Genomic DNA, 14766 nt, shown 5'->3' with positions numbered 1-14766 from the left:
TTTCAGTGGTACCTGTAATTATTTAAATTGTAGGTACAGTGCTGCAGTTAGTACCTCAGCTAGTCTCTAGTTAGCTCAAGCAGATGACTAAGTTTGCATAATCTGTGTCAGACACTATTATCTTTTGTTGTACAGGTTGATTTAGAGTCTGGTGAAGCAGATCAGTATTGCAGTACAATTTATGAGGTGCCAAAGAATGTGTTAATATGGAATGAGAGTTCATCTGTCACTGTTAACTTATGGAGGAAGAGCAGGGAAGAGACTTTTGTCCGCAGTTACCTGCCTTTCCACCTCCAAAGGCTCTGGAGTTGGATTCTAGCATTTTGCAGTTCTGAAACAAAGAAGCATTAAACTTTCCCAAATTACAATTTTCATAAATATTTATTGAAATCTATACTAGTCTCATAAATACAGGTTTTCTTTTAATAAAGTTTGAGAAATCTTATGATGATGGAATCCACAAGATGGGGCAGAGCAATTACCTCCTATTGTCTATATTTTTATTCAAAACGATAATGTAATGTTTTATTTTTACAGATGACTATGGATGAGAAATATGTGAACAGCATCTGGGATCTTCTGAAAAACGCAATCCAAGAGATTCAGCGTAAGAACAATAGTGGTCTCAGTTTTGAGGAGCTGTATAGAAATGCTTATACAATGGTGTTGCATAAACATGGTGAAAAACTCTACACTGGACTAAGAGAAGTGGTCACTGAGCATCTAATAAACAAGGTTTGTCCATTTGTGAGTTAAAATAGAAGTGTCTTGTATGAAAGAATTCTGAACAGTTATTTAAATGATAGAAAGTCTAACTTTGTTATGTTATCTTGTGTTGCAGTTGTGTAGCTTCTCTCAAAAATGGTAGCGTAGAGTTGAAATCAAGCTCAAATGATTTCATGTTCCAGGTACTGTTTGTTGTAAGTTACTGATGGAAGGCAGACCATAGGAAGCACTTGAAAGTGTTTAACAGGAAACAACTTTTTTTTGAAGAATAACTGTTAAGAGCTGATAATTTTTTTTTAAAGGTTTGTGTCATTTTTTGGTGATGTTTTGTGACTTTCTTAGGCCAAATTTTGTGTTGTCTGCCAGTCAGTTTTTTTCATCTGTGGAACAAATAAATACCAATGTAAGAACTTGTTTTCTATAGGCTAATGAACTAATTCACAGGTTAATGAGACAGTTGTGCTGGGATTATGCTCTTTAAAGAGGTGGTAGTCACTGTTCAGAAAGGATAGCTCAGCAATAGCAAAAGTCCTGAGTAACTCACCCTCTGCTATGTCAGCATTTGCAAAACTAAAATGACATGCAGAAACTTTCTGAAGATGTATCATCTGAGAAGAGGAATCTTCAGGTCTTGTGTTAAACCATGGAACCACTTCTTTAGTCTTTGAGATAAGTTTAGAATTGATTAACAAATATGTAAGTGGAAAAAGTTAAAATTCACTTTCTAGGACTCCAGATAATATTTCTTGGCAATAGGATTCTAAGCCCATGGGAGATGCCTGCCTTACTCCTCCTGGTGATATCCATGCCAGAGAGGTTTGTGTCCACTTTCATCCCATATTTGATCCCATATTCTGGCTGTAGGTTCAGAGTGAGTATCAGATCTTTGTCCTTTTTTTACAAGATATGAAAAGCAAAGTCAGAGACCATCATGTGTCTTGGATGATGACTTCTGGCTGAATTACAGAGAATGTATGTGAGATTTATGGCTAAATCATGCAGGATGCTTGGGGACTTGTTTTGTGCTTTCCACCTGGAGTTACTACTGTGGCAGAGAAAAGTGTTCTTTCTTTTCTAAAATCCTAGTTTTCAAAGGTGTGGTCCAGATAAGTATAGTCTAAAACTGCTTTGAATGTGGGGCTTTTTTACTGTTTGCACCAGAGGAGACATCCTCTGTGAAGTGACTAAATAATTTGCAGTTCTTTTCTATAATTGTAGCACATCTGTGACTCTCAGAAACTTCTGGTTTCATTATCTGTGCATTCATAATCTGTACTATTCATATAAAATGTGGCAAACAGCTGGGGCTTTTTTGCCTTGTTCTTCTATATGCCTGTGTACTTAATATTCTTGACACTAAACTTTTATTATTCCTAGGCTTTAGTTTATCCTGGTTTAATTTGATGGGTGTTTTTTATCTTTGTTCCTAGGTATTCTGCCACTTACCTTAGTTCTTAGCTATTATATATAAATAATAGGTGCAAATATGATCAATACAAGGTACATTCAAGTGAGTTATTATCAAGAATGCTTGGTTTTAGACTTGCAGACCCCAATGGCTTGCAGCTCTAAATCACCCTGTTCTGGCTGTGGGATAAAGGCTGTAGTAAGCCAGGTACTCTGCATCACTGAGAGGAGTCAGCTCTCTTGAACTACTTTGTTTTTACTACAGGGTAAGAACATGCTAAAACTTGTCTTTATCTGTGTATTGACATCATTATTTAAGTGTGGTACATACAGAGCTATTTGAAAATAGTGTTGAATTTTGAAAGTACTGAAACCTTTCATCTTAATTCAAGTGTTTAATTCTGTGCATCTGGTATTTCACTAATTTCTCCTTTTCTTGGCCATTGACAATCTTGTAGCTTGATGTGGATGGTCTTCCTTCACACTTCTCAAGCATAGTCTGTTGTTACTTCACACAAATGTTGTTAAGTGTTTTTAAAACACAGAGAGCTTAGTTTACAGCTCTCTAAACCATTTTATGATATGCAATAACATTTGTGTTACAGTAAAAAAAAAAAAATTGAAGTTAAAAAGTTCACAGGATAATATTTTCAATGGTTTTTTTTTATGTATAAGTCAGTTGGGTCCAATGAGGTGCATCCCAGAATCCTGAGGGGAATTGGCTGATGTAGTTGCCACTACATCACTCTCCATGGTATTTGAGAAGTCCTGGCAATCGTGGTTCCAGGTTGACTGGGAAAGGGGAAACATTGTACCCATCTTTCAGAATTGTAGAAAGGAGGACCCTGGGCAGTACAAACTGTCAGCCTCATCTCTGTGTCTGGGAGGATCATGGAGCAGATCCTCCTAGGAGCTATGCTAAGGTCCATGGATGACAGGGAGGTGACTTGGGACAGCCAGCACACTTCCACCAGGGGCAAGCCTTGCCTGCCAACCCAGTGGCTTTCTGTGAAGGAGTGAGCACATCAGTGAACAAGGGAAGAGCTACAGATAGAATTTCTCTGGACATCTCTAAAGGTTCCAATGTGGCCCCCCATAACCTTCTTCTGTCTAAATTGGAAAGAGATGAATTCAATGAGTGGAGTTAAATGGATAAGAAATTGGTTGTGTAGTAACACGTGTTGCTTATGGTCAATGGCTGAGAGTCCCAATGGCCATCAGTGACAAGTGGTGTCCCTCAGGGGTCTGTGCAGTGCCTGCTATTTCAGAATAACAGTACTGGCATGTGAGAACACCTTTGGTCAGGAGGGCACATGGTGGCAGTGTTCAGTGCAGAAGGAATGCTGTGGGATGCTGGTGCAGGTATAGGCTGAAAGAAGCGTGTTTGCTCTGGGACTTAAAAAGTTATGTCTGGGATCGTTTGCAAGCTTTAAAATTTGCTCTTAGTGTTGCAGAGAAAAGGGAGAGATGAGTCATCTCCATCAGGGAGTTTGAAATTATTTCCATAACATAAATGAAATAGGAGGAATGACATGAGAAGTTGTGTAGGAGGCAAATTACCTACTGAGCATTAGAGTGTACTGTAAGCCTGACTGACAATGTATGAAGTGTTATCTGCCTTTATATTTTCTTAATGATGTTTTCAGATGATCTTGAGCAAGTCTGCTATTATATGGAGGGCAAAAGGATGTGAGGGAATTGCTTGAAAGTACATAACAGTTCAGAATCCCCAGTATTCTCGAGTGTTTGTTTTTCCTTTTAGCAGTGGGATAGCAGCTGTAGGGATGAACAGTAGTCAATCCATTAACCTACTTGGGACTCCTAAGATTTTAGAATACTATCTTTTAGACTATCTGGATTTTTCTAAAATAAACTCTATAATAAAAGTTCTAAGAGCTTGAGGCCCTGATTCAGAAAGTGCTGTTTTGTACTGCTGCTCCCTTCAGGAGGTTCTGTCTGTCCTTACAGTAGTGGAAATTACGTAATTGAACTATTTGTGCTGCTGCATCAGGCCAGGCACTGTAAGATAGAAATAGTAGGCCATAAGTCTTCTTTGTGTACACTTAATCAAGAGTTATTTAAAGGTATTGAAAGCTTATGCCAGCAAACTACTCTTATTAGGGGGACAGTTCTGTATTTCCTGAAGACCTGTATACAGTAGAAAATACAGTTGGGCCTGAAGACAAAATGTCATCCTTGTAACTATAAGACGACCGTACATATATTACAAAATTGCTAATTTATTTTCAAGCACTTCTGTATATGGACAGTCCTATTTAAGCTAGCTTTCCATGCAATTTATTTCATAACTGCAAATATTGTCACAGAAATCACTGCAAGCTCAGCTAATTTAAAATAACATTCTGCTGATAAACGTCTTCAGATTTGAAATTTTCTAAGGCTTTGTCAGAGTAGCAGCTGTGTCTGTTCTTTGAAGAGTGTGAGTGTGCACATTCATTTACTTCAGATCATTTATTCTACCAAAGTGGTGTGACTCTGCACCTTTGCATGGCTGTTTTTTGCATTATAGCGGTTTCCCTGTAGTATTGCTGAATTAATGGCCCATACAAGGAATGTGTTGGACACTTGTTAACTATGAAGTTGCTGTAAGTGATAATTTGCTTGGTAGTAGTTTGGCTGGCTTTTGTAGCAGCTGAAAGAATGTCTTTCCAAACCTCTCTGCAGTTTCAAATAAACCTAGAAGAATGTCATTGAGAAGCTTCACAGGGAAACTTTGAAGGTAGCTCTGTTGTACAAGCACCCATTCCTGAATTTCAAGCCCATTTCCAGAAATCCACGTGGCACACCATATGGAGCAGAGGTGCCACTATTGCAGAGCATGCCAGTGTCTGCTTGGAAGCAAGTTGTCACTGCTACCTGGTGGCAAGTATCCACCTCCTTTTGTGTGACTTGGTGCTGGCTGGCCCAGCACGGTTAATGCGATGGATGTGGGATGTGTGCAATTATAAGGGCACACTGCCTCTGTGTTATTAAAGTAAAGGGTATCATACAATTGATCAATAACTACGCTTGGTTATTTGTGCTTATAATCTAATCATGCTTTGGTGAATTTTATCAGTGTGGATGAGCAACCAAATAATGTTTATAACGTTTCTCCATACTGACAAAAGATGTGAAAGCAGTCATGTCATGTTTGTTTCTCTTGTTCTGAAAGATTCTGCATATTCTTCAGAAGTATGTCTGCCAAAGTTTTTAATGCATATTTATGTTTTGGCTAAAAACTACCTGGACTGGGTGACAACAGAGCACACATTTGGGAGAACAAAGGATAAATGATGATCATGATCAGAAAGAATGGTACAGCTAAGCAGTGCTTATAACTGCATATTATGTTTTCCAGAAGCAAGGAGGAGAGGCCTTGCTCAGGTGTGCAGAGTAGGTGTTTGAAGATGTAGGAAAGCTTTGAACAACCTATGCATATCTATATTACCTAGATGCAGTAGCAAGGTGAATATTATTGGGATAAGTTTCCCCTCCTTCATCTTCTTCCTCCTGCTTCTTTATTTTCCTTCATCCCTCTCCTCCTTGAGACCAGTGTATTGGTTGATGTGCCATGCTGTGTCTCTGGTTTGCTCATCTGAGTTTGTGTAGTAGTGTGGCAGACAGAATTCTGTTACCCTGGTTTGGCCTAATAACTTCATAAAACTGGAATGACAGAATGAAGCCTGTCAGGTGGTTGCATGAGACATTGGTACAGCTTGTGGCTGCCTGGCAAGTGTGTTTTGTTTCCCTGTTTGAATCTCTGTACTGAAATTTACATTGTCAGCCAGGTATCAGTGCAGATCAATAGATGTGAACATTCTCTTTAGTTACAATAGAAGGCAGAATATATTTTGCATGTAATGTCAAAAGTCAGTTCTCAAATTTTATTAACTCTGGAACAATGTTTTTACATTCCCACAGGTTTCTCTTTAACATTAGTTTCAAGTTTGAGCACTGCAGTATATGCCTACTGGAAAAAAATCAAAATATGAAACTGGATGGGTTTTTCATTTGTAGGGAGAGTAGTGGCAAAGAGGCATAAAATCTGAAGTTGACATGATTTAACTTGCAAATTGCAAATACCTTCATAAAAGACAAAGATGACTTTCTTTTTCCTATGAAGTCTTGTTGTTGGTATTAATGTGTGATCTTTACCAAGCAGTTGGTTCCTTTCAGAACTGTTGTTTGCTGTATCTTTGTGCTATCTCTGCTTGTCTCTCTAAATGTCATCATGGCCAATTTTCCACCTGTACTTGTTCCTGTTCATAGCACTTACCACTGCTACCCAATGTTCTGAAATTACTTCTGATAGTAAAATTACCAGCAAGTGAAACACTATAACACAGGAAATGAAAGCTTTGAGGAGATGTCAAGTCTATTTTTAACACTTGAGATTTCAGGAATTCCTTTGAAATTTAAACCCCATGTTTATTTTGCTTCTCTTGTTTCTAGCATAATTTTTTTTTACTTACATTTCCACAGAAGGAAAATACAAGGTAGGGATAGTCAGCGCCCAGGAAAAGCAAGAACCTGTTTGCAAAAGTCAGGTCCATAGAAAAGCAAGAATTCTTGTGCTGAAGCTAAGTTTTAAATGCTGTAGGAGAAATTGACTTGAGTTTGTCAATATATCATTTTTTTTCACTTCAGGTGCGAGAAGACGTGTTAAATTCCTTGAATAACAACTTTCTACAAACACTAAACCAAGCGTGGAATGACCATCAAACAGCAATGGTGATGATTAGAGACATTCTGATGTATATGGTGGGTATTCTGCTATTTCACACATTTAACAGTGTAGTAAATGGTCCTCTTACCATGCTTGCCAGTCTTTTTCCAAAGACTCCACTCTGTCCCTTGTTTTGAATTTTCTGTGTGCATGCAAGACTGCTACAGCTGTTTGACAAATTGTAATTGGATTCATGTTTTAGGTTATCTCATTATCCCCTGAAAAATCGATCTAAAAAATTGAACTTTGCAGTTCTTAAAAAATAAGCTAGCCAGACCCATTCTTGCAGATTTCAGATGTTAGTTCAGCTAGTGGTGTTTTCTTACTGTGGAAAGCACTATGAAACTTCCAGTGTAGTCATCCTTTAAGCTTTAGGATTTAAAGAGGATAACTTTGCTTAGGTACAGTGTGTGTCCTTCAGTGTTAAATTCTAGTTGGATCCTTTGCTGTTCATGAAGAACTTGTGTAGAAGGTTAAGCACTGTACATAGAATGTGATATTTGATTTATTCTTGCCATTTCTTACCAATAGCCAACAGAAAATACTTTTTTTTTTTTTTTTTTTTTGAGAGTAGGTCTGATATTTTTGTGTCTGGATTGTGTTATGCTTTAGGTAGTTGGTAAGTATTAAAATTCCCATAATATTGGGGATGTTCTAGGGTGCAGGAGACTATTTTTGCATAACTTTCGGACAAAGGTTTTGACTTCAAAAGGAAGTGTTGAGATGCTGTGGTTTTTGTGTAAATTTCTTTCCTCTCAAGAGCATCCTAAATATAATTATTGATGCAGTAAGTGAAGGACAGACAATGTTTGACTTTTTTGGTCCAAAAAGCAGATTAACTGGAATTGTACTCTATTTGCTAAACAACAGGAGTTAAGATCTTGTATTGTAGTTGTTAAAGATCTCATGCTGTGACATGGACTGCGTTTTTATTAGCAGTGAATTCTTCTTTGGTCAATAAGCTACTACAAGTTAAAGAATTTGGAGTAATTACGGAATCACAAACAATTCTTTTTAATGGATTTACTGGCCTTCATGTTGGAGGAGTTGGTTTATTTCAGTACAGAAAAGACCACATATCAAAAAATAGAATGCTGGATAAAATGCTGTCAGTGCCACTGAATAATTTGTGTATCTTATTGTGCCAAAAGGAAGATGGACAGATTGTTTTGAAGATGTACTGTCTTTGCTGTGAGACATCCTGAACTCCCTAATCTGTTTGTGAAGGACAAATACAAATCAATTGCTGCCACTGCATCTAGGCATGATGATTATGTTAATGATTAGAATAATTGACCAAAGATAGTGATGAATTTTCAGAGGGGTTAGAAGATGGAATCCAGAGCTTTCTAGGGGAGCAGCTGTTGTGTTTTAGCCAAATATTTTACATTATTTCAGCACAGGAGGTGCTGGATGGTCCAAAGTAATGGATAATGCAATCTGCTGCTCTTAAAATAAATAAGTTTCTGATCTTTCAAACAGTAGCAGAGAAAACTGGCTTATAAGCAGTCCTTGTTTTAGTGGCTTGACCAGTATTTTAAAGGGCAAAAACTTTTTTCTTTGAGGAAGGGTTGCCTGCTCCACTTATCACTCCTGGGGGAACAAGAGAGCTGTTGCCTGAGTATTTTTTGCACTCAGAAAAGCAGTGTTGTGACTTTGTTGATAGTTTGAGAGTGCTGTTCAAACATCCAGCCAGTTTTCTCTTTTCCAAGATTCCAGGAGAAGGAAATCTGCAGCATTCCTTCAAGGGTAAATTGAACTTCGTTGGCTGTCTTTTGCATTCAGAATAGAATAATAAATAAGCTTGAATACCTCTGGACTAGGTGGCCTTCTGTGTGCTATTTGACAGTTCCTAATTATTTCAAGTGGGTGTTCATTTGTGCCCTCTGCTTGACTAATTATTTGAATCCCATAGATTTTTTTTCCCCCTTGTATCGCAGAAACAGAAAAAAAAATCCACAATAAAATATATTTATAGTATAACAGTAAAAACAGAAGCAAATTTTCTTTCAAAATTCTTATATAAACTTACGGGCACTGATGTTTGTTTGTTAAACCTCTGCAATGTAATATGTGGCTTATAGTTTTTATTAAGTGGAACTATCTAGTGTGAAGATCTAATACAATAGGGAGACTCCCTCCCTTGACTTGAAGGGACATAAGATAAATTGTCACTAATACATGTTTTGATTACAAATTAAAGAATAAGCAATGATTTAAAACAGGACTACTTTGAAAGATTTGCAGTTTCACCTTTGTCACTTGGGATGTCCTCTTGAGTCAGACATAATTTTCTTCATTCACAAAAGACTAAGAGTAGAAAACTTCCAGTCTTGAATATGTGTTCATTCAAAATGTTCAGAAAAGCTGCCAGTACCACAGAATTGTAAAGCACCTGTGAAAGATCAGGCCTGACTGCTCTTCAAAGAAACAATTTTCATGAATTTTATAAAATAAGGAATTATTTGTCCTTACTTTCTGATGTTGAGTTTGAATGACATGTAGGTTTATAATGATATGCTATGTCAGAAATAATTTATACATTTTTATTTGTAAATATAACTATATAAAGCAAATCTAATATAACTGACATTAAAAATATTTTATCTAAGGAAAGCACCAAACACTATGAGCTGAGTCACCAGGCATTGTAAATTAATATGCTTGTGTTCTACCAGAAGAAGTATCTGCAATTATCATATGTTTGTAAGTGAAGCATGACCCAATCCTCTTGTTTTGTAGGCCATCTCAATTACACATCAGTTTCAGGAAATGTACCTATTGCCCAACAGGCCACACTGTGACATCAGTGAAAGTAAAACATTTAATACTCTCTTGAATTCTGGTCTTAGTCCCTTGAATTTCTGCTTCAGCCTAGTGATTTTACATCTTAAACATCTTAAAATAAATTTTATCTGTTTTAATGCTACATTTGTTTTCCAGCTTCATTTTACCCACTGCTTTAAGTCAAAACAAACACTTTTTCAAACCACCTTGATTTCTTTCCCCTGTTTAATTTTGCTATTTTTATAATAAAATTCAATACAAATAAATCTCTTTTAGAAAGGCATGTGTTTTGTACAGTGGGGTTTGTGCTTTATGTTGCTTAATGACTAGAACACTTGCTATTTGAGATTATGGCAGGATTTCATTGTTCATGCAGAACATCCTCCACATGACACTCTCAAATTTCCCTTAGAGTTATGTTTTAAAAATGTGTATTACCTTGTCTCTTGTGATTGCTCTCTGGTAACAGTCTGTTGCTTTCATTTCTTTTGCATGTGTAGTATGAGGTTTTTGCAACTTTTTGTACTTGCTGTGTAAGATTTGTCTTGATTATTTTGAGACATTCCAGGTTCCCTGACTGAATATCAAGTTTACATAGTTCCACTGGATTTTATAGGTTATAACATGAACTCTCTTCCTTTTTATATGTTTAGGCTGCAGTAATTGGTGCCAGAGTAGATGTAATACACTGTAAATTCTGGCACTGTCTGTGACAAGCAGTGAGGCAGTAAAGTCATGTGCTAAGCAGCATCTTTGCTGAGTCAAGTCAGGTACTAAGGTTGAAGTAGTGAAGTACATTTGGGGATATCTAAATTCAGCCTCACAGTGGCAGTGCAGGTAGACATACCTACAGTGGGCTTTGTTTAGCTGCTGTATGGAATGGGAGAAATGAAGGTGGAGTTGTTTGGGCTTTTCTCCAAGCAATGTGAGTGTGTGTATTCTTAGAATGTCAAATGGAAACTGAGTCAAACTGGATTCTGTGATGTCTCTTCTTTACTACTTGTTGCTTGCTAAATTCAAAGCAATTTCAGGTATGTGAGTGCAGCAGTCACACCCCTGGCAGCATTATGGGCCTATGGGTAGTGCCAGTTACAGTGTCAGAAGTGAACAATTGCTCCTGCAAATACAACTATGGATTTTTCGAGGGCAGAGCATTCCCTTCTCATCTCTGCTGTGCACAGAGCTGTTGTTGTTTTTTAGGCCAGCACTGACAGGTTGGGTATGTGAGTTTTGACAAGTGACTCTCATTGTCCATGGCTTACACACAAGATAGTAGGGAGAAGTGTTGTTATTTCCAGAACTACAATCAAAGACACTTACAGTATACACAAGAGTGTCTGAAGGCTGCTGCATCATCCAGGTAGTGCCTCCATGCAGAGATGGGTAAAATGTGGCTACTGGTACCTTACAGTAGGTGACTTCAGTACAGAATTCTTCTGCAGTGTAAGCAGGGTTGTAATTCATGAGTAATTGCTGTCTGAAACTCCATCCTTGTCTCCTGAAAGTTGCTCTTACCTTCAAGCCCCCACTGCTTCACCCTGTGGGAAGTGGTTTCTGTTCAGTAGTGTGTAGCCTTGTCAGTCAAACCTGTTCCCAAGTGGGGCTTTCTGTGATTTTCTCTTTTAGAGTGGGAGAGCTTCCAGCAAATGTGATCTGTTACCAAGGGTGAGCAAATCAGCAGGATCAAAAATGTTAATGTTGCCACTCTGGTTTGGGTATTGTAGGGAGGTCTGGCTTACTATAGAGGCTGCTGATAAACTGAGAGGAGTTACTCTTTCACAATGGCAGTGTTCAGCACTGCCACAACAGAAGCTATGCAGATGAGTCATGGCCATGGCTTTAATCCTTTTAGATACCCTGCTGCCTGTGCTTCAGAGGCCTGAATATTTTTTTAAATAATAATTTTATTATTTTCTCTTCAAGTTGTATAGTATTAGACGCTATATTTTAATTTGTTTTTTCATCTCTTTAAAAATGTATTTTAAGCTTGTCATATATGAGAATCATATTTACTTCTGTTCTTGATGCAAGTGTGTAAATAAGGAAGTGAAATAAACAACCCTGTTTCTAAAAAACCAGAAAAACAAAAGTAACCTATTCCAAAGACCTAGCCCACCACACATCACTGAGCTGACTTCATGGGAGCAATTAGTAAATGTTGTGCTTTGAGATGGCTGAGCTTGCTTCAGGAGCCACAGAGTAGGCATATGTGACGTGTTCCCATCTTGCTTTTTCATTTAAATTAAGGGCTGCCTGTCTGAAGGCAGAGAGTGGGAAATCACACATTAATTGCAGAACCCAGTGTTTTGCTTTCCTCTGATGACCAAGTGGCAATCTGGCAAATAATTAGTATAGGAATAATTTTTCCATGTGAATACAGGTGCTCAGTGGCGGGCTGTCTGTTCCTTAGTGTTTTTTGAAATTGGAGAATTTATGTGAACTTGTAATTTTGGAGTATTTTTTCCATAGTCTGAAGCATACATAACCTTTGTTCTTTTAGTGGTTCCATTTTCCTGGTGTTTGAGTAGATTTATTCTTTAATTCTGTGTGTGATAATGCACTTAAGATGGTGATGGAACCAGTGGAAGAGCTAATCTTTATGCTCAGTTCCCTAAATTGACCATCATCTTTCATAGAATTTGATTATTTTTTAGTATTATTGTATTGTTATAGCTATATACATTCTTAGAAAACCTCATCCCAGCCAGATTTGTGAGTAGGTAAAACACTCATACCTTTTTCTAATGCCATTGTCTTGATTGTTAAATGGCAGCAAAGCAGTATTTTTAGTAATTGCTCAAACTATATTAGAGGAATGGATTATGCCCTGACAGAAATGAACAAAAATAATGATTGCTCATCTCAGAAAGGGGTTGTAAAACAATATTAAGTATAGAAAAACTGAGTTTTTAAATAGTTTTACCCAATAGTGGCTATTAATCAAATAGATGCCTTTTCTGTCTGCTAGTGACTTTATCAACAATCTTCCTTTTTTTCAGAGTTAGTTTGGGAGAGAGGAATAGGAAAGGAGTTACAAATTTTTCGAGCATTTCTTTGGGTAGTGGTGAGAGACTCAGGGTCTGCTTAGCACTCAGTCAATTCTGTATGATGGATTTTGGGATATGCAGCCTTTAAATGCTGATCTGAGGATTATCATTGGTTTTTAAAGGTAGGTGGATAAGAAATGAGTAGCTGAGGAGTTTGATCCTTCCCACAGAGATTATATAGGGAGATAGAATTTAAACATACATAGAAATGTAAAAAATATTTTCTTCTCTCCCTCTTTGTTTTTTGGGGGGAGGTGATGTATGGGTGACATTATAATGAAATACAACAAGGTTTTGAAATACTGCTCAAGTTGAGTTCAAGTGAATTTGGGGAGTGGAGGGAGGGAGGGATGTCTGAGTCTATACGAAGTCTTACGTACAATTTTGCAGTATTCATCCATAAGGATTTTGATTGTAACTCTTCATGTTTTGGCTCTATATTTGCTGCTCTTTATCCAGTGATACTGTTTCAGGAAATTTCACTGAATATTGACTATTTTTTGCCTAAAAGGAGTGGTAGGAAGATGCATGGAGGGGAGGGGGAAGTTAAAACACTTTTCTTAAAGATCAGAAGGAGATGGAAGGGTTTGAATAGGTAAGTAAAACCTCTTGCAAGTAATGCTGTGGATTTAGTCAGTAGTTGGAGACTCCTCTGCACCAAGACTAAAAAGTGGGAAGTCTGAAGATCTGTTCTGGCATGTTTTAGTCATAAATGCTGTGGTTGTGCTCCTAGGCCAAACAGAACTTCCAGTGTAAATGAAGTTGTGGAAAATGGGACTGATTCTGAATTTTGAAGGGTATACATAATCTCTTTCAATTAAGAGAAAAGATACATTTGGTCTTATTTCCACTGTAGAGAAGTAATCTCTTGTATTTTTGAATAGCATCAATGCAGTGAATTCACAATTTTATTGCTGTTTATGCCCTTGTTGTAGGACCGAGTGTATGTGCAACAAAACAATGTGGAGAATGTCTACAACTTGGGCCTGATAATTTTTCGAGATCAAGTTGTACGTTACGGATGCATCAGGGATCACCTGAGGCAAACCCTGCTGGATATGATTGCAAGAGAGAGGAAAGGAGAAGTTGTAGACAGGTAAGATGTTTGTAAGTGAAGTCTTTTGTTGTAAATAATAGCTCTCAGCTCCAGAACATACACAAATAATGTTATTTATGACCACATTTGTGATCACAACTAAAATTTCTTCATATTCTTGAGTAATGTTTTTTTTTGTGTATTATATTTTAGCATAATGATGAACAGGGAAGCTTGTTAATATATTTGTTAACATTTATCTTGTGGTTTTTTTATTAAAAATTTAACAAATGTCTCAGTTATCACACTGTGCCAGAACATTTGATTACAGAGCAGAATGTTGGCAATTTTCTGTGTCTTCCTAACTTGTATTTCCTCTGTACTCAGAGGTTATTTAATTTTCTTGTACTTTTTCATGGTTTAATTTATGATGCTTCCTCTTTTAATTCCAGTTCCTTTTCCTCATGTTCTGATCAATTCGTGTCTGAGCAGTTCAGTTACATCTCTGAGTTTTAAATCTGTTTCTCAGCTTCTTTGGTCAGTTTAATAGAAGTAGTTTTGTACCACCCACTGCAGATACTGCAGCTGAAGGAACTGCAGATTTTCAAGTTTTCTTGTGCTTCTCCAGTTTCAGAACAGCTGTTGTATGTAGGAATATGTAAACTCCTTGCTATTCTGACTGCATTTCTGTGGATAATATTGCCCAACATGCAATTCAGGAAAAGAAAAAGACTCCCCAGCTACAGCTGTGTATTGTCCCCTACTGCCAGAAAGTGGAATCTTTTCCTAGATGCAGTTCTTTAGTTTTAATATACTTGCTGGTATATTTGAATTTTGGAGGTGTTTATTTTGTGTTCATTTAGGGTTTTTTTTCATTTGTTTAGATTTTTTGTGGGTTTTTTTTTAAACAGCCAGCCATCCAGAAACCTCAAACTTTGTGTAGCAACTTCCACATGTGCAGTTTTGAAGTTGCAGTTGCTCAGTTCTGACCTATGTGTGCAGTTTTCTTTGAAGTAGTATTTTGGGTTAATTTC

General features: G+C 37.3%; 1 protein-coding gene across 1 annotated transcript in view; it reads left to right on the top strand.

Annotated features, from left to right (window-relative positions):
- Window positions 1-523: 523 nt before the first annotated feature.
- Window positions 524-14766, top strand: part of CUL3 (cullin 3) — a 35757-nt gene continuing 21514 nt past the window's right edge. The window contains exons 1-3 of the mRNA XM_015637797.3: window positions 524-735; window positions 6784-6897; window positions 13632-13792. Coding sequence (XP_015493283.1) covers window positions 538-735; window positions 6784-6897; window positions 13632-13792 — 473 coding nt within the window. The 5' untranslated portion in view covers window positions 524-537. The remainder of the gene's footprint in view (window positions 736-6783; window positions 6898-13631; window positions 13793-14766) is intronic.

The sequence above is a fragment of the Parus major genome, chromosome 9, assembly GCF_001522545.3.
Source record: "Parus major isolate Abel chromosome 9, Parus_major1.1, whole genome shotgun sequence".
Lineage (NCBI taxonomy): Eukaryota > Metazoa > Chordata > Aves > Passeriformes > Paridae > Parus > Parus major.
Note: the sequence above shows the minus strand (reverse complement) of the source record. Positions and strands in the feature narration are given on the sequence as shown.